This window comes from Pinus tabuliformis, chromosome 6 (genome assembly GCF_031772625.1).
Source record: "Pinus tabuliformis cultivar Carrire ecotype Pingquan chromosome 6, CPIR1, whole genome shotgun sequence".
NCBI lineage: Eukaryota > Viridiplantae > Streptophyta > Pinopsida > Pinales > Pinaceae > Pinus > Pinus tabuliformis.
In genome coordinates this window covers 932,569,945-932,591,493 of record NC_142292.1, presented here as the reverse complement: position 1 = coordinate 932,591,493, position 21,549 = coordinate 932,569,945, and the positions used below count along the sequence as shown (strand labels likewise).

Genomic DNA, 21,549 nt, shown 5'->3' with positions numbered 1-21,549 from the left:
AACATAACAATACACTAGTTACCTTACCTTGTTGTGCTAAGCACATTGCTTGCAACCGAACACATCCACACCATCTCTCAAGGAACTCCAATTCCCTTGACAGATCCACCTGTAACTAGAGACTAGCTAATATACCTGTCAAATACAATTTCATGAATCTAGGACATATCCACATAACGTCACACAAGATTAAGGTTAAGAAGACTTAATGTATGCAAAGCACTCATTCGTTTGTAACTAGGGTTTCCAAACATAGCCAAAAGAATTCTTTCCCAATTCCTCTCTTTTACCTTGTTGTAATCGAGGCTTACTATGTACTATCACATCCCCCAACTGTTAGTTATATAAACACATCAATAGTTACCATGTCATGACAATATCAAGCATGTTTCATGCCACTATTCACACATGTCGATCACATGTTCCAAAGATCAAGGAAACATATCTATGAATTTGTAATCAACCTTTACCAAGCCTAACAACCATGCCATACTCAAAATCAACTCACATTCATCAGTCATTAGACATAATACTACAACTGTCACCTACTACACTCAAGCACATATCAAACGTATGTATTAGTACAACCATCTTAAAACAAGATCGTTCAGACAAGAAATATTATAAGCACATACTCATATGATGCAATTCATCAAACATTCAACCAACTTGAAAACATGCCATGTTAAATAAATCAACTAGACGACATAATATACACCAAACACTCAAACACCAAATAAACTACATAATCAAACATTCAAATGCTAAATAGATGACATAAGAAAGCTCATATCTTAATGTACCTTAGGGGAGGCTATCTTGTTTGCACAATTAATCTAGATTAGCATGATATAACTCCACGACATATCAACTCAAACATAAACAAGGTCATGATATCTATCATAATCAATAGCTAACATGTTCACATCCTAAACTCATAAACATTTGTCATTTATGAATAGCAATCACATCCGCATAGTCAGTCTAGATTAGTATGTCATAACATAACAACATATTAACTCATACCTAAATGTCATAACCCTAACCATTTGTAGACCAATCCAACTTAGTGTGATACATATAACATCAATATCTTAATGTAATAACCATAATCATCAAGTTTCTAGCATATAACAACAAGTTATATATCATGCTCATCAACAACATATAACCTAATCATCAAGCTAACTATCATATAACAAAAACAAGTTATATATCATGTTCATCAACAACATATAACCTAATCATTAAGTTAACTATCATATAACAACGACAAGTTAACTTATAACATACTCATCAATAACATATAACATAATCATCAAGTTATCTAACATAAAACAAAAATAGCAATGCATACAACCACATGTTACTATCATTCATGACTATCCGACACATGTGCATATGACTACACTAATGAACTAACATCTATCATGTATGTAACCATAATCATCAATAGAATGAAAGGCATACACATAACCATAATGCATATAACAATCCTTAACCTACATACCTGTATTCCCAACATACAAACCTATACGATGACATGCTCTTGCTTGGAGGTCCAATGTTGCAACTTCACTCTAATGATTTGCCTCTCATACTCTATCTCAACCAACACATTAGCATCCTAACATACCAGTAGCATCGCGATGACCTGATTGCATACAATGACCTCATGCACGACAACCTTCACCATGAAAATGCATGCCTATCCACAAATAGACACCGACATTCAAAACAAATGCACAACCGACATGCACTCATGACAATCACATCCAACAACAACACCATCAACTTCCAAATGGCAACACGATTTCCACAATGAACACCACCATGCATACACAACAAGCACATAATCCACAAACATACAGAACACATATGCAACAGACATGTATATATGACAAACACATTCACCCAAGGAGAGCGCAACCACGCTTTGATACCAATCTGTAACCACCCTCCTCCTACATCTACCCAAGTAACCAACCAACTAGGGTAAACATGTGACAAGAGAGGCCACTATGATATGGTTCAACCTCCTTGGTGACCTTAAGGAAATGGAATCGACGTAACACATCAACCATACCTTCCACATCAACAACAACACCCCTAGGAAACATCTCAACCACTCAGACATCTTGTCCTTGGGTCCCATTGATCTTTTAGACCTCTTGACACTCTCATGCTATAAGCATGCTAGCATCTAGGGACCTCTAGACAATCTCACAGGCCTGCAAGCCAACATCCAGGGACTTTTCCTAGCAAACCTGTGACAGTGTCCGCGAAATTCAAGGCACGTTTCTAGCCTAGAATTATAGTCATTGCCCAAAACTTGTTATAACTTTCAAAATCCATCAAAGACACAATGACAAGACTACTAAACCAAAAATAATCCTCAGAACTAGGCTTAACCATCCCCAACCGGGGCTGACATTTTGTCAAACACTTGGCATCAATGCAACCTACAGGTCTAGGATACAAGACATAGCATGAATGCCTGAAAACTCTTATGAAACATGACAAGAATGATCACCACCTTCTCCATTGAACTGTTATAACATCAATTAGGTCTTGCATCCATCAATTTAACAATTACAAGTAAATACATGAGATAACCATGACATGAACTAGTTAATTAACCATGCTTATAACCAACATAAAACCATGTAAATAATAGAGATATAACAACCATTAAATCCACATATAAACAAGTGAAAAAGCAAGAGAACTTAGCTTTCATTAATCATAGGCAAATTCGACCAGGTTCGGGACTTCCATGTACCACCTGACCGTAGACATGGCTGAACCAAATATTTCTTTCAGCCAGTCACCCCCGTGCCATATTCCAAGCATGAATGTGGGATCTCATGGATAAACCAATCCAAAAACAACCAAGGGAATCCAGAGGTTAAACCACCTCCACCCTCACCAAACCGTGATCACACCAAAACCGGTACTCCGATCACAACTGAACCAAACTTGGAATGCCATTCGAGATCCATCACTATCCTCGAGGGATTTTCCATCTCCTTATCTCTCAGGCTTTACCACAATCCAATCTCGGATCACTAGGCCCTAAATCAAGACCAATCTCAGGATTTACTGCAATCCAAACCTGGATCACTAGGCCCTAAACCAAGACTTCTCCCTTAAGCGTTACTGTGTATCCCGCCAAAATTGGTCAAGGGATTCCTAGGCCTTTGGGAACGAACCTTAAGACCTCCTCTGCCCTGAATTCCGAAATCCATCCAGCAAACCAAAGCTCAAAACCAAGATAAACATCCCAACATACCATGGCATCCAGAAAAAGGCAAGGCTAGGTTGAAAACCACTGTCATAACCCGAAAAAACCATGCCACCGACAACAAGAGAACCATACACCAACATGCAAAACCATACATGTCAAACTAGTGAGGAAATCACACATGAAATGTGTTACTTGTAAGTATTCCTACTGAAGCTGCTTGGTCTTGCTCTTCCTTCCCTTCCTTTCCTTTTGCTTGCTTTTCCTTCCTTGATCCAAAGCTAGAGTGCTCAAAGAAAACTCTGAGTGACCAAGAGTGTGAGAGAGAGAGAATAATGAGAGAGCTCCAAAACTTGAACTGACTAAAGGTTACCATCTGATCCTCATAAGCCTTTTTATTGATGAGGCCTCTATTTTCTTCATTTTCCATTATTTTCCTTCATTTTCCTCCTCACATGCAACCTGTGACCTTTCACCTTACTTTTCTCCTAATTTCCTTTATTTTCATAAATAAATGTGCCAAAAAATGCCTTTTCTTTAGCCTTTGCCAATTTCCTTAGCCATAAACACATCCAGTGATGCCCACTAGGATATCTTTTGCCAACATTCAGCTTGGAATACGTGTTCCTTATCCGTGGTCTTATTTTGCCTTTATTAACTTTTATTACATGGAATTTTCACCAGGGCTGTTACATACAGTGTCGGGACCCCTTGTCCCCTCGACGTTTAACAATGATGTTGCGGGCTGAGTTGGGATTGACAACCAGAAGGGATGTGTGATCTGGACCTTTGTGAATGGTAAGAGCTGCTAAATCCATGGCAAGTTTAACCATCATAAAATCAATGTCACTCCTGACTGAATTGTGAGGGGAATGACAAGGGTTGGCTAGGACGGCGGGGGAGAAATATTATACGGTGAGAGAGAGGAAACAATTGGAGGAGGGTCATCTCATGTTGAGGTCGAAGGGGGCACACAGATATAGAAGGATTGTCAGGGATATATGTGGAAGGTAGCATCAGAGGAGACCTAGAGGGCAGAGGTGATGCTCGCAGAGGGGGAGGGGTCATAGTATGGGGAATATGAGAACCCTCATGTACATTTCTATTACCCCTACCCGCTCTAGGAGATGACACAAAGGCCGGGGAGAGGCGAGGAGGAGTGGAAAGTGAATGAGTCGAAAAATCATTGTTGATATGAGATTTTTCAGTAGAAAAGTCAGTACTTGAAGCCAGATTCTGAACAACTTTTTCCCCAGTAGTGTGGCCTTATCTCCAGCCTCCACGTTGACGACCTACACCACCTTGAATATGTCTACGAGGACATCACTCCATGAGAAGACTTGTGTGATGGCATAAGAGGCATATGAACGAAATGCCCCAGTAGGCTACACGTTGTTTGTGATGAAGTTGCCCCTAGGCCAAATTGATATGTTCCAGAAGCCCTCCAGAGAAATTGAGCTACACCAAACTCCATGCCACCCTCTTATCCCATTCACCAAGACAACCTGAGTCAATATATATAAACCGACCAATGGCGTCCCCAATCTCCATCAGGACTCACCGAGCCCATAATTCCAATGGTAATCCCATAAGTTTTACCCAAACAATATTATTCTTTGACGTGTCTCAAAGTGGATTAAAGCCCACATACCATCTATGGAGTTGTAAGAAACTTCTCCCTCGCACCTAAGGAATTTTCATGATGCACTCCAAGTCACCCTGATGTAAAAAATGGAAGCTATACCAAAGAGTTCATGAGTCGTATCGCTTTAGGAGAATATCCTAAGATGGGAGGCCACTGTGACCTCACTCGATCCTGCATGTTCTGTTGAGGATGATCGACAAATGCCTAGCACCCGACAAGAGCTCTCTTCTGCAAGCTGGTTACCCTATCCCATAGAACATCATATAAGCTCAGGAGTTTCGTATCAGAGGTCAGAAAGATAGATTTACCACGATCCTTCTTCCTTGTTCGAAGCCCCTTGTACTAGGATGGATAACTCATTTCCCGAAGCTCCGCATGTAGGCCAATTATTGGAAGCACTGAAGAGGGGGGAAAGGTTGGGCGTTTCGATGGGCTAGGTTCATTTACAATATTCCAATTATTTAGGATTTCCCTTTTAGCCTCCAAGGTGGCATGTATGAAGGCCCCATGTGAGGACATATCCACATTTAAAGAGTCAATACGATTGTCTATGTGAGCCATCTCATCTAAACTGTGGCTACTAGTTCAACGTCAAAACCCGTGCAGAGACGTGCCGACTGACATCGAGCAAAGTAAAATGGACAAAACCAACTTTATACCAACTTGATAAGGAAATAAACACTCCTTCCTGGGAAAGACGCCACTCCAAAGGATATAATCATTTGAACTTAAATGAAAAGTGTCAGGGAATATTCACCTACTCCCCTGTCCACCCTACCCAAAAGAGATCATACCAACCACCTCAGGAGAATTTCACTACACCATATTAAATATGGAAATTACCCACTGAGTGTGCAAACTAGATATTGTACACCACCACTTACTAAAATATCTATAATGATTTTAATAAAATGTAAGGAATCACAAATCCAAAAATACCTACAATATCAACCCATACTACCATAAATTACCTCTAAACAGTGAAAAATGGAAATTACCCACCAAATGTGCAAACTAGATATTGTACACCATCACTTACTAAAATATCTATAATGATTTTTAATGATATGTGAGGAATCACAGATCCAAAAATACCTACAATATCAACCCATACTACCATAAATTGCCTCTAAACAGTGAAAAATACAATTTTTTTTTAACATGTTGAATTACCACCCCACTTTGCCTCTAAACGCAATCAAAATTACAATTTTCATTTAAAATGTTGAATTACCACCTCACCTTTGGAGTGAATCATTACTACAAAATTACCTTTTTATTTTAATAAAAAGTAATAAGCAAGGAATCAAACATCTTCAAGTAAAATATTAAAAGCTAAAATATTAAAACAGGTCAAATTGATGTAAAAGCCACGGAATGTCGAGTTTTTCATGTCACAGGTTCAGTTGTTCCAAAGGTCTCCATGTCGTACGTTTAATTCAAACACCATTCATACTCGTCCTCAGACCAATTCGTACTCGTCCTCAGACCAATTCGTATGGAGTAAAGCTATGTAGCGACAGTCATCTCAGGCAAGAGCTAACAGGCATACCAATGGGCATTAAATGCCCGGCTACGTGCGCCCCGATAGCGGTTTAACACGCGCGCGGTGATAATGGTGATAGTGTGTTAAACAGCTATACGGGGATTGATAGTGGTGATAGTGTGTTAAACAGCTATCGGGAGATAGTGGGTGTTAAACAGTTATCGGGGTAGCCCAATGATATGCCCGTTAGTTCTTGCCGTCATCTCATCTCCTTCAATTGTTTCATTGAATGCATTTACGTCCCATCCGGATATAATTTGGTCTCTGCACTCAGCCCGGCAGCGATGGCAATAGTTGCGTCTGACGCAATTGAAGAAAACGATCTAAACCCTTCATGGTTTACCCCCAAAAGGTTCGTTCATCCCATTTTCCTGCTGCCTGATGTTAAATTAGTAATCATTTTTGCAGGGCAGCGGACAATTTAAACAGCTCTTTAATGGTCGTCAAAGATCGAATAAATGAATTTTGATCACTAATAAGGCATTTAAGCCTTTATTTTGCGTTCTCGGGATGCTTTGCAAGTCCAAGTTATGGTCTTTAGATCTAGCATTCCGTCTGAGATTCAGAGGCGGTTTTTATTAATAATTTTTTTTTTCTTTAAATTGTTTATACGGGTGCATGAAAAGCCTGGGCTCACACGTGCGTTCACTCTCCCATGGGATTGGAAACTATGAGCCCTTATTGGCAATCGCCATTATCAACTGCAGGTTAACGTAAACAAAAAACCAAATTGAAACATAGGACTCACAGCCTATGGCTTCTGATCAGCAGCTATTTAGTTCTTTGGCTAGAAAAAGAAAAAAATATAATTTTATTCACAGCTGATTTGAAAAATTGAGTGGCTAGAAAGAAAAATAATTTTGTTCCCAGCTGATTTGAAAAATGGAAAAAGAAAAATCTGATACGGCTGACCCATTATTGGTAGGTTGAGTTAGAGCCACTTCGCGAGAACTTTTGAGTTTCAAATAAATGACAATTATTTTATTTTAGATGGATCGAATGGAGTAACTGCCTGTAAAATCTGGTTAATTACCACCAGCTGCGAATAGTGATAAATAAGTTTTAGCGAAATTTTGGTCTACTAACCAATGACCCAATTTAGCAACATTCAGGCAACAATGACCCAAATATTGCTTGATACGACATTCTAATAACTCGCGTTCAATGTGCTTTGGATGAAGTTGTCTTATGAGCAGCATTATGTTGTCTAGCTTTTGCTGGACAAGGTTCCATGGTTCAACTGTATGTTAGTTCGTTGTCATATCTAGTTCTGCATTTCCTTAAACATGTTAAGTACTCCTGATAAAATTTGACTAGCAGATGCAAGTTTCATTGAGGAGCTCCTCCTACCAAAAAACTTGTCATTGAGAATGAATGAACCATATATCTGTCTGTGAATGAAACTTTGCACTTTAGTGAATTCATTATTTGCTATCTCCTGTCCATTTTAAAATAAGAAGTTTAAGCAATTATTCTGAAAAGTTTAAGGTAGAAATGCTACACTTGTACATTTTTAGTAATTAAAAATATCTTTTATTAACTGCAATAATAGAGACAATTACTGGGCTTTTTTTTAATTTAGTTGAGCCTGGCTTCGGAATAATGGCCTGCCAGAATAATGCCCTCTATTATTCCATACTCCTCTTAGTTCATTCATATCCCCATAGTTCTGGTGTTTCCATCCCTCATCACTTTTCTTCAGTTAAAGGTAGGCCAACAGTTGTCATAATTGTCGAAAATAATCTGGGATAACTACTAACAAAATGTGCCACTTGAATATATTTATTTCTATTTGTTTCTATTGCAGAGAGTGGGAGTTCACATAGAAATCATAAATACATAATTACAGCCAGTTTGGCCACATAATCCAAGTAACTAACCAAGAGCATAAGAAATAAATGAACCCAGGGGGTTGGTGCTAAAATTAAGGGTGTAATCTTTACATTTGGCCACGTCCAACCCTGATGTATTCTTTATATTATATTTCTACATTTTGCTAATACTGACCTAGTCAACTCAGTGTACATTTTAGACTCATAACCCCTCCTTGGGGAAAATGCCTTACCTCTTTAGTTGTGTATATTTACACACCTCTTATTTATATCTTCATACATTATGAATCATGATCATTCATTCATTTCATTATTTTACAAGTGATGTAGCAGAAGGGCACTATAAAGCATTGTGCTTTCTTGTTCTTGGTTTTGACCTATCTTGTGCATGGGTTATTTTTCTGTCTAGTGCACTTCTGCCATGGTTTGTTTTTTCTCTACGGTTGTGCTTCTCTTGGATGCTCTAGCACGGTTTATCTCTTTCTTCACTGTAGAATTTGGGTTGGTTACTTGGTTTTGGTTCTGTTTGATACTTATGAATCTCTACATTGTATTAAAGTGGGTGTGAACCTCCCCCACTCAATTGAGCAACTGATCCAAAAACCCTTTTGGCTAGGGGCATTGCTCAAGCTTATTTATGACAGCACAATTAGGGTTTCTTGGATATTTTTATGGTTTAAAACACTTCTTCAAGGCCAACACCTCCTTCTTAGGGTTTTCCTAGGGTTTCTACTAAAGTTTTGTCTTTCAAGGCCAATGCCTCGTTTTAGGGTTTCATAGGGTTTTGACCCTCCTTCAAGGCCAACATTCTCTTCCACATCGGCATTGTAAATTTTTTGTAAAAAGCTGGTACCTTTTTTTATGGGTCTTTAAAGGCAAGTTGAACCTAATTGATTCATATTATAGTGCACATTGGGTCATGCACTCTCCAAATTGGTCCTCCACTTCATAGGTTTGGATTGCTGATTACATCAACAAACCAACAACAACAATGTGGAGAGAAAGCAATCATTGGTGATAACTCAATGCTACTACTTTCAAGATGTGGAGATGTCATCATTGACACCATTAAGTTTGAAGGAGTCCTTCAAGTTCTAGGAGTTAGTCCCAATCTTCTTTCTATTTACTGCATCACTCTCATCAACAAGAATTTGGAATTTTGGCCAAATTGATGGGTTATAAAGGACATATATGATGGGTTTAAAGTGGTTGCCCTTTTTCATTTTTGATGAATATTATCATATGTACAAGCTAGGGAAGCCTCCTTCTTCCTCTATATGAAAAGGATTTGTTGCTATGATAGCCAAGTTGACAACACCAACATGTTATGGCATCAATATTTGGGACATAGAAAGTTTAGGTATTTACAACATATGACTCTCCAAATGGCTAATGATTTGCCATAGGTCGAACCACCTGGTTGTGTTTGTGAATTGTGTATACTAGGAGAACACCATCAAGAGTCCTTTTCGAAGTATTAACCAAGGTGAGCATCTTAGGCTGAATTGGTTCATAGTGACATTTGTGGGTCGGTGAGCTCTCCTCTTAGGGGATCTAGGTACTTCCTCTCTTTCACTGATGACATGTAGACTGCTTATGTAGATGCCAAATTCATTGAAAGCAACTCTCAAACACTGTTGAATCCACTCCAAGCTTGCTCTAAATAAACTCTATTCATTGTAGCTCCACAACCTCCAACTACTCACAAATGATCAATGAGAAGAGTGTGAGGACAATTGAGTGGGGGTCATTATATAACCTTGTATTAGGTTTTGGGGGGCTTGTTTTTTTCTTTTTTGGGCTCCTTAGCACTAGTAATGTGGGTGGTTTGGGTCAAACTAATTTAGGTCATATGTTTGGTTTGGGGGTTAATTCTACTAATTTTTTGTGCACTGGTCTAGACCAATTGATCCTAATATTGACTTTGATATTACAAGAAACTTATGGTAAGAGAGCTCCTAAGGATATCTCCTTTTTTGAATATGCTTAACCCTATGAAGTATATTAGAAGATGTGGGTCTTGGAACTTGAACATCTTATAGAGGAGACGTATATCAGAAGATGTGGGTCTTGGAACTTGAACATCTTATAGAGGAGACGTATATCAGAAGATGTGGGTCTTGGAATTTGAACATCTTATAGAGAAGACATATATTAGAAGATATGGCTCTTGGAACTTGAGCATCTTATAGAGGGGACTATTGTTGTTAGCCACTTTTAAGGAAAATAAGGTTATGGATGACAATGGTTATTCTCATATTAATGATTCATTGTGTAACTATAAGGAATGAGGTAAAAGGCTGTGGTCTCCATCAAGTCTTGATAAGTAATGACACAAGGGTAATCTGAATGCTGGCTAAACCACAAGATGCCCTTACTTTTAGGCATGATTTTGTTGTTTCTTTAGCTATGGATATTTTTCTAGTGGATGTGAATGCTTGCTTACAATCTAAAGGCAATCGAACAAGAATAGGGTAAATTTATTTTGCGATTTAAGGAGGAAGTCTTTTTGGTGCAATACCTTTCCTCACAAGGAAAACTAAGGGATACTTCCCCACATTTGTGGATCGTATCCCTAGTAAACCTATTGGTATAGATTATTACACCTCAGTTAAGAGAATTTGAATTGGGCACTTGTTGTTGGTTTTAACTCTATACAATCAATTGCTACAAAAGATTCTTAATAAAACTAGAAAAGATGCAATGGCACAAACTCATATTAACACAGTGATTTTACCTTGGAAACTTAAAACCAGGAAAACCAAAATGATTCTTAGTATGTGATATCTTTACCATTTACATACCAATATGTATATCGTGTGGCATCCATAAATCCCCTATCCATTACCCTTGGATTATAATACAATTTTAGTTCCTTAAACAGAATTTCAAAACCATTGTCTAAATCACCACGTGCCACAAAATCACTAAAAGAGAAAATCACATGTTGAAAATTGTCAAAATAGGATGCAAAAAACTATCCAATTTTTTTTGGAGCGATGCCTCCTAACCCCCACATAAGGGGGGTTGCTGCCCCCACATGACCCCCTCAGTGACCCCCTTGCTACACTCGGCATAATAAATCATATGTGGGGCTAGTGGTGCAAAGAATATAACACATATCCAACATTCTCCCACTTGTTTGATTTGCTTATAGGAGGTTGCAGGAGTATACGATCTACAGGGTAGTAATGCCCATTTGTAAATATTAGATAACAATGGTAAGTTCTATGCTTGAGAGCAATTTACTTCAATTTTCTTATTAGCCCAACATCAATTTTTAGGTTAGCAATCACATTAACATGACAATAAACACATATATAACATAAATAAAACAATAGAAGACAAGCCAAGACAAGAGGACACAAGATATGGCGCCAGCTAGGGACAAACCCAAATGTGGGGAAACCCTTTGATCAATTCTTCTTATTATTCTTCAAAAGTTCAGCAGAGAGAAAGAGTACAATATGTAATATTCACTTTCCCAATCAAAGTGAAATCTCTCCAGTTGAACAACAGCCATAGGAAGCCCTAACCAGAAAGTCAACATTGGTCAACTGGGCAGAATATGACCTCCAAAACAACTCAGTCAAACCTAGTCAACTCGGGCTCCAATAGTTCTCTGAATCAACCCAAAACAACCTTGAAAAATCACAATCAAACTTGGTCAACGTAGAAGTCAAACATGTGGTCAATTCTCTGCAGTCAATGTTGGTCAAATAGTACGGAATGCCTCGATTTTTGTGCCCAAAAATGCAGCCTATCCAAACAGAAATTTCCCTCACAAAAATGCAGTCAAACAGGTCAACGCTGGTCAAAACCCTTCCTGAAATTTGGTCAACGCCCAAAACAGGAAATGACTATCTTCTTTGCACGTGTGGAGAGGCTGCTGAGAAATCCGTACCCAATCATGTGAGGAGAGATAGATGTGTGAAGTTGAGTAATGTCCAAATGAGGCAAAGGCACCTTCTATTTATATGCAAACGTTGAGGATGAATAGACGCGACTGTTGGGCTTCTGAGCCTACATTGGTTTGCTGGATGACCTTGACCATTTGTCCAGAAACAAAATAAATTCATAATTCCATTTGTACATGTCAGAATGGGATGATATTTAGATCAATCCTACGCCTCTCGGAGAGAGGAATCCAATAAAAATATCAGCTGCATCATATGAGCTGTCCAAGGTGGAGTTTGGTCCCTAGTTTCCAAATTTAACACTCCCTCTCAACTAGGAAGAACTCCACCTACCAAATTACCTGACAATCAGTACCATCCCTGCTCTGCTCTGCTGAAACATGAAGAAATAATGAAGAAGAAGTGATCAAGAATGTGTCATACCATTCTCCAAAGTCAGTATCCAATAATCAAGAGTGTATCATACTACTCTCCACTGACTCGGAGTCAGTCTCCATTGATCCCAGATCAATATCAGACATCCTAACATAGGGAGTACGGTAGTACACGATGCGTCCATTGTTAGTACTATCGTCCCTATCCTCATTTCCCTACTCATTGGCCAGATGAGAGGTACTTCTCATGAGTCCCAGACTTAATGGGTAGGATGTACCGACAGGAGAAGGTGAACCACTCATCCTGCTCATATGCCATAAGAGAAGGTGAACCACTCATCCTATGCATATCTCAACATGGGGTATCACAGGGGAAGGTGAACCACTCACTCTGTACATCACACACTGTTAGAGGAAGGTGAAATACTCACCCTATGGTCGTTCATCGCTCCAAGAAGTACCCCAAGTCCCCCGGAGCTCCCAGAGCTCAACATCCATCTCATATGGGACCCTCATAAGAGGGTCTCTCCATGACTCCAAGTCGTTGATGGAAGGTTAAGAATTTGACCTTCCCCAGGGGCTTCATAAGAATATCTGTGACCTAATCATCAGTCCCAATATGACAGAGCCTTATTGCTCCCCATTGTACCATATCTCGGATAAAGTGGTACCTGATATCAATATGCTTGGAGTGGTCATGAAACACGGGAGTCTCAGAAAGACGAATCCCACTTTGATTGTTGCAATAGATCACGGTAGTATCCAACATATGTCCAGACTCCAAACAGCTCACTAAAGAGCTTCCTCAACCAAACAACTTCACAGGAGGCCATACTAGCAGCAATGTATTCAACCTCAGCGGTGCTCAAAGCAACCGACTTCTGCTTCCTGCTCATCCAGGATATCGAAGCAGAACCTAGAGAGAAACAACATTTAGATGTGCTTTTATGATCCACCACACTGCCAGGCCAATCAACATCATAATAACCATGGAGCCTTACATTCTCGACAATGTATCTCAGTCCATAGGTGATTGTGCCCTGAGATATCTTAAGAGATTATTGGCGGCAATCTAGTGTATGTGAATGAGGCTCGACCATAAACTGATTTAATGCATTCACTGCAAAACATATGTTCGGATGGGAGTTCACCAAGAACATTAGGGCCCCCACGAGTTGACGATACTCAGAGGGATTTCCCAAATCGGGCCCAACAACACTTCCGCATAACTTCTTGAAGTTAAGTTCCATTGGAGTAGTCACGGACTTGCAGTCCACCATCCCAAATCTTTCAAGTAGCTTCACGATGTATTTTCCTTGAGAAAGGAAAATCTCACTTGGCTTTTGCCAGACCTCTAACCCTAGGAAGTAATGCATCAATCCTAGGTCCTTCATCTCGAATTCGGAAGCCAACTCCCTCTTACATTAATGAATAAGAGGGTCTGCACCAGTCAGAAAGAGATTGTCCACATAAAGTACCAAGATGAGAGGTCTATCATTCTCAACCTTAAAATAAAGGTTCGGATCATCTTCACTCTCGTAAATCCCAGCTTCATTAGATAGCTGTTGATCCTCTCATACCAAGCTCGGGGAGCCTGCTTCAACCCATAGAGGGCTTTCTTCAACCTGCATACATGTCTCTGACGATCTTGAACTTCGAACTCCTCAGGTTGTTCTACATAGAATTCCTCCTTAATTGAACCATGTAAGAAGATGGTCTTGACATCCATCTGATGTAGATTCCATCCTTGCGAGGCAGTAAGGGCTATAATCGAATAGATGGTGGTATATCGGGCAACAAGTGCAAATATCTCATCGTATTCTACACCTTTTTGAGAGAAAAATCGAGCAACAAATCTAGCCTTGAACTTTTCAACACCTCCATCAGCTCCATGCTTGTCCCTTTGGGAACTTTTATTTCTATCATAATAAAGACTTTGGGGTGTAGTTCAAGGTGTTCAGTGTTCCTTGATTTGTGGTATGCGCTGGTTAAACATTCCTATGTGGTAAATGATAAAATTTGTTTTTCATTAGATGGAGATAAAGTCATTCTATCGATAGTTTTGGGCTAATCTTAGATAATTTGATTGGCCATATGATTAACATATTTTCTTAAGATATATACATAATGTTTGTAGGTACACAAGTTCACAAACTATGGGCATGAACCGACTTTGTTTGGGTCCCAAATATTTATGTGGTTGATTTAAACTTCACTAAGGCTATAGTGTGCATTGGGTTTCTAAAGTATCTTTAGCCATTTATCAAAGAAAAAAACTCCATAATTTTTTTTTTCAAAATTTATTTACAAACCCTTGTATATTTGTAAAATAATTTTGTAAATTATCTTGTAAATTATTTTTGCTAATTGGGGCTTTGAGATTTTGTATATATTTGGGGTTTTGGGTGTTTGTGAATCTATTTGTGCAGGTGAGATCTATTGAAGAAAGCTAGAATAGAGTTAGATCTAGGCCCTTGAGGGTGATCTAGTCTCTAGAATTTTTCATAGGGCCAACCATTGGATGGTTGACAAAGTTTTTTCCTCCAACCTCACCCCAAAGTTAGGGTGAAATTCTTCGTTAAAGTCTTAGGTGATTCCTAGCATTTTAGTCGAGTCTTATGTAAAAGTGATTTGGGAATGATTTAAGCTAATTGGCTAAATTATTTTATTACAAATCACTTGGTTTACTAGATCTTATTGTGTCGCGGATTGGGTATGTAATTTGAGGGTCTAAGTCGAATGAGTATTCCCCCTTTGAGGGTTGAATTTGTAAAAATCTTATGTAAAAGATATTTTAATGCATGGTCCCTCATACTTAGACACCATGTCTAAAATATTAGACGGTGGAAAAAACATTAAATCCCTTAAAGTGTCAATTATTTAAATTTTATGGTAAAAATAAATTAAAATTCTTAGTGAAAAATTAATTAATTAGGGTCAAATTAAAATGTCTTAAGAAAACTATTTTCTTCTAGTTAAAAAATTCGTGGGTCTTAAAAGAATTAATTTTTGGAATTCTTCCACCAAGGGAATATTGGATTATTTCAAGAAAAATTGAACCTTTGGACTTTGGTGGTTAAGTCAAAGTCAATTTTTTGATGAAATTAGCTCAAAATAATTAATTTTGAGCTAGTAAAAACAGAATTAAATGAGAAATTCGAAAATTCCTCAAAAATACAAATTCAACGGCTAAGATTAAAAAATGATCAATTATTTTTCGATGGTCGAGATTATTTTGACAAGGATCAAGTAAACTAGCCATTATTTTTTCACTTGGAAGATTATTCTATAAATTAGAGTGTCATTTGAGTCTTTAGCCATTTGATTTCTGGCTAAGAAATTGCTGCTGAAGCATTAATGTAACACTATTGTCCCTTTGGAAACTTTTATTTCTATCATAATAAAGACTTTGGAGTGTAGTTCAAGGTGTTCAGTGTTCCTTGATTTGTGGTATGTGCTAGCTACAAGCTTTCCTATGTTGTGATGGTAAATGATAAAATTTGTTTTTCATTAGATGGAAATAAAGTCGATCTATTGGTAGTTTTGGGCTAATCTTAGATGATTTGATTCACCATATGATTAACATATTTTCTTGAGATATATACATAGTGTTGAAGTTTCTAAGTTTACTTAGTTTAGAAACTCTTCATGCACTTTTTCTGATTTATTCCCACCTACTTTTTATTTTTCTTTAACAAGTTATTTACAAAGTAAATACTGAAAATAAACTCCAGTGCATGCTCAACATACTACAGATCAACAACTAAAAGAAACAAGAACAAACACACCACATGACACCATTATTTTTAGACCAATGTCCCCGGAAAAACCCAATGCGGGAAAACCGGTGCAACTATCTGAGGGTTTTCTTATTAAGCAATATCAGAGTACAATCTGGGTGCCGAAATTGGCCTACCCAACAGGGAATTTCCTTAGTCGCTGTACCTCACAGTTTGAGAGAAATCTCCTGGCTGAAATCTCAGAAAATTCTTCCAGCAGCTCCTCAGCACAAAATTGCTCTGCAACCCCAGCATCTGCCCAATCTGGACTGCGTCAGGCCCTCTTTGTCTCACGCTGGCCCTGCGTCAACCCCAGGAGGCCCCATGTTAGCTTCCTGGGCCTCTGCGTCAGACATGCTAACCTCTCTGGTGCTTTGCCCAGCACTTGGCTGGCTCTGTGTGGCCCAGCGTGAGCCCTTGCTGGCTTTGCATCACTCTCCTTGGTTGTTGTGTTGCTCTCCCAGCACAATCTCTGCCTTCTCTGTTTCTCTGTACTCAATGCCCTTCAATTGCTCTCCTGATCACTGATTCTATTTTTCTTAGCAAACCCCGCTCTAAAGAATAGAATGATTGATCACTCTGGTGTCCTCTCCAAGTGACCCTCAAGCCTCCTCTTATACTTTTCCTGTTGACATCTCAATGGCCGAGATTAAGTCCCTAATCAACGGCTAAGATTAGATCTGGATTGATCCATGTCTTTTGGACCACTCTAACACAGATTCATATTAATACACATTAATATTTTATTTTCCCTAAGTTTAGACTTAGGAACTCCATTAAAAATATTAATTATTTTAAAATCTCCTGATCTGTTTAGAACCCGCCCAAACCCTTTCTGGGTATTGGAGATCTCATGTGCCCCAACCTCTCCACCAAATTTCATGGCTAGAGCACATCCGATGCTACCCCAAATCAACACTCCCTTTTAGTGAGGACTGTGCTCTAGCAATACTCCTCACTGAGTATTACTCTGATCATCTGGCATCGGTACCTGTGCTGATGCTAGGCCTTCTTGCCCAACATCCTCTGCACTGTTGCATCATGTACTACTGCCCATGGTTTTGCCACTGCCACTGCGGCATCTGTACGACAACTCCCTCTACATTTGTGCTGCTGCTGGTCCTTCCTCCCAACACTGTATCTGCACTGCACCTCCTCTCATCATGTTGCATCGTGTTGCACACTGCTGCACTGCAACTCAGTGACTGAGAAGTAAGTAACTGATCTCCCAATTGACCTACCTATTGGGCTAGAAACACCCACTAATGCTAAAGCTCCCTCTCTCTGACCTCTGCGCTGCTGCAACAACTCCTTGCATCTCGCACCGTTGCACACCTCGCTATGCCTTCCTGCATTGGTGCAACACTCCTGTGCCTCTTGCACTGCTGCAGCCTGCTAGCTTTGCGCTGTCTCGGAACTCCTGCACTATAGCTCTCTCTGCAGCCCCAGCTGCATCCATCTCTACCCACCCAGCCAGTCCTGCAACTCTTCGTCGAGGCTTCCGTAGCAAGTTCTAATCCAAGAGGCTGGGTACTTCGAGGATCCTGCCCCTCATCGCTTGTAGTCTGCCTGACTACAGTTCGATGTCTCCCCACTTCCGCTCAAGTGCTGCGTGTGCACTCATGGCACAATCATCGCCTGTCAAAACTTCCTTCTCTGCCTGTGCTGGCGTTGCCTTAGTCTTGGAAGACTCTCCCTTACTCTTCTTCCTTGGGCATTGGGTCGCATAATGACCCATCTCCCCACAGTGGAAGCACTTGATCTTGGAGAGATCTTTCTTCTTCTGCTTCTCCTAATTTCCCTCAGATACTAGGGACACATCCTCCTCCTCCTGCTTGACCTTGATCCCTTTGCTGCTGCTACCTGTCTTCGAGTGTCGTTTGATCTCTTCCTGGCGAAGAGCTGCCCACATCTCGTCCCAAGGTGGGAGAGTCCCTTTGCCTAGGATACTCTAGACAAACACTTCCCAATCTTCTGAGACAACCTTCAGTGCTGTCCTCACCATAAGTTCTTGATCCGGTGTCACTCCTATAGCAGTCAACTGGTCTCGGATCTCATTCATTCCTCCGAGGAAGGTGTCAATCGATTGACTCTTCTTCATCTGATACGACCTCATCTGGTTCTTGAGCAACATTCTTCTCTGCACAAAAGTATGCTGGTACAGGTTCTTGAGAGCCTCCCACATCTCAACTGCCATTTTCTTCTCGGCTATATGTGGTATCACATGATCCTTGACCCCATCAAGGATAATGCACTTGGCCCTCGCCATTGCCTCTTTGTACTTGTCATTATCATTGGGATCGACTGGGATAGCTATAACCTTCAAGGCGAAGTTCTTGACACGATTCTTGTCAAGCACTGATAAGATTCTGGCCTTCCAGATTGCGAAGTTCGATGTTCTGTCCAGTCTATCCTGGGCTCTTATCCCATGTAGTGCCATGACGCTCCTCTACTTCCCTTGTGGAAGTTCTCTGTTCGATTCCTCTGAGTCTTTACTTCCCGTTTGGAAGTTCTCTTCTGGACTCCCTCTGAGTCTTGATTTCCCTCCTGGAAATCCTTCTGCTGCTTGTCGAGATGCCCCCTACTTTGATCGTCTTGTGCAACTGCACTGCTGATCCAGGTTCCTCGGTTAGAAACCCTCGGTAACAACTCCTCTGGCCCTGCTCTGTCAGGTACTGTTTTGACTATAGTACCTCACCAACTCCACTCTGCAATATTTATGCAGCCTTCTAGACTCCAACAACTGCCTCTCTGAACTGCATCAACCCCTCTCTGCCTAACGCTAGCTCTGCGTCACCCCAGATGGGTTTGCATTAGCCCTGGGATGCCCTGCGTCAGCTCTCTGGCCCTCTGCGTTAGGAATGCTGGTCCCTTTGAGGCTCTTCGCAGCTCCCGACTTCTTCTACGTGGCTCTCGCTGGTTCTATGTCACACTTCTTGGCCTCTGTGCTGCTAGAAACAACTTTTGTCACCTCGGGACAACTGTTTTCTGCTGCTATTGCTCTGCTCCACTGTGTCTCTTAGTCCTCCTGTGATCTGCAATCACACTCTGATAGCATGTTGAAGTTTCTAAGTTTACTTAGTTTAGAAACCCTTCATGCACTTTTTCTGATTTATTCCTACCTACTTGTTATTTTTTTAACAAGTTATTCATAAAGTAAATACTGAAAATAAACATTAGTGCATGCTCAACATATTACATATCAACAACTAAAAGAAACAAGAACAAAGACACCACATGACACCATTATTTTTGGACCAATGTCCCCGGAAAATCCCAATGCGGGAAAAGCTGTGCAATTATCTGATGGTTTTCTTTTAAGCAATATCATAGTACAATCTGGGTGCCAAAACTGGCCTACCCAACAGAGAATTTCCTTAGCAGCAATACCTCACAGTTTGAGAGATATCTCTTGGATGAAACCCCGGAAAATTCTTCCAGCAGCTCCTCAACACAAAACTGCTCTACAACCCCAGAGTCTGCCCAATCTGGATTGTGTCAGCTCCTCTTTGTCTCACGCTGGCATTGCGTCAGCCTTTCTTGGCCTGCGTCAGCCCCAGGAGGCCCTGCGTCAGACACACTAGCATCTCTGGTGCTCTGCGCAGCACTTGGCCGCGTCTGCGTGGCCCTGCTTGAGCCCTTACTGGCTCTACGTCACTCTCCTTGGTTGCTGTGCTGCTCTCCCGGCACAATCTCTGCCTTCTCTGTTTCTCTGTACTCAATGCCCCTCAGCTGTTCTCCCGATCACTGATTCTATCTCTGTTAGCAAACCCCGCTCTAGAGAATAGAATGACTGATCACTCTGGTGTCCTCTCCAAGTGACCCTCAAGCCTCCTCTTATACTTTTCCTGTTGACATCTCAATAGCTGAGATTAAGTCCCTAATCAATGGCTAAGATTAGATCTGGCTTGATCCATGTCTTTTGGACCACTCTAACACAGATTCATATTAATACACATTAATATTTTATTTTCTCTAAGTTTAGACTTAGGGACTTCATTAAAAATATTAATTATTTTAATATCTCATGATCTGTTTAGAATTTGCCCAAACCCTTTCTGGGTATTGGAGATCTCATGTGCGCCAACCTCTCCACCAAATTTTGTGGCTAGAGCACATCCGATGCTACCCCAAATCAACACATAGTGTTTGTAGGTACACAAGTTCACAAACTATGGGCATGAATCAACTTTGTTTGAGTCCCAAATATTTATGTGGTTGATTTAAACTTCACCAAGGATATAGTGTGCATTGGGTTTCTAAAGTATTTTTAGCCATTTATCAAAGAAAAAAGCTCCATAATTTTTTTTTCAAAGTTTATTTATAAACCCTTGTATATTTGTAAAATAATTTTGTAAATTATCTTGTAAATTATTTTTGCTAATTGGGGAGCTAGAATAGAGTTAGATCTAGGCCCTTGAGGGTAAGATCTAGTCTCTAGAATTTTTTATAGGGCCAACCATTGGAAAATTTGCAGCAAAATTTAGATCTGAATCAAATAAAATTTTTAGAAGCTGGGGTTTCGAGTTTTAGGCCTCTTAGGCCCAGATCCGGCCTCTCCAAGGCTAGTGTCCTCCTTTACCCCCCTTGTGTCAACTCTAGGACCCCTTGCGTCATCTTGGTGAGGTTCCTTGAGGCCTGCATCAACCTCTAAGGGTCTGTGTGAGCCTCTAAGGGCCAGCGTTAGCCCTTTTCACTAAGTTGCGGGAAACGTGGGTAGGGGGTCCGTTTCCCCAGGGGAAACGAAACGAAACTCGTTTCCCCGTACCGTACGGCCTGGAAACGCGTTTCCGGCCGTACGGCCACGTTTCCCGAAACGGAAACGTGGTCGTACGGCCGGAAACGCGTTTCCAGGCCGTACTTGCCACGTTTCCCCAAAAAAAAACACTTCTTTTTTTTTTTTTTTTTTTTTTTTTTTTTTAGGGTTTCCAGGTAGTTCTAGAAACCTATTCTAAAGTTATAAAAGAGCAGCTTGGCTCATTCTCTCATCACATCATTCATGCTTTATGATTGCACATATATATAATAATAATTTTTAAATATTTTTAATATATATATATATATTATTATATATATTCGCGTTTCCCCGTTTCCAAAATTTGGGGAGGTCGCGTTTCGTTTCGCTTCCCGTTTCGGAAACTCGTTTCCGTTTCCCCGTTTCGTGCAACTTAGCCTTTTCAGCCTTTTGGAGGTTGGCAGTAGCCCTTTTGGG

General features: G+C 40.1%; 1 protein-coding gene across 2 annotated transcripts in view; it reads left to right on the top strand.

Annotated features, from left to right (window-relative positions):
- Nucleotides 1-6,288: 6,288 nt before the first annotated feature.
- LOC149261988 (putative sphingolipid transporter spinster homolog 2) overlaps nt 6,289-21,549 on the top strand; it is a 486,467-nt gene continuing 471,206 nt past the window's right edge. The window contains exon 1 of one of the 2 annotated variants that reach the window (XM_089423163.1): nt 6,289-6,787. In XM_089423163.1, coding sequence (XP_089279289.1) covers nt 6,615-6,787 — 173 coding nt within the window. In that variant the 5' untranslated portion in view covers nt 6,289-6,614. The remainder of the gene's footprint in view (nt 6,788-21,549) is intronic. The other variant, XM_089423158.1, reaches the window with a different exon arrangement.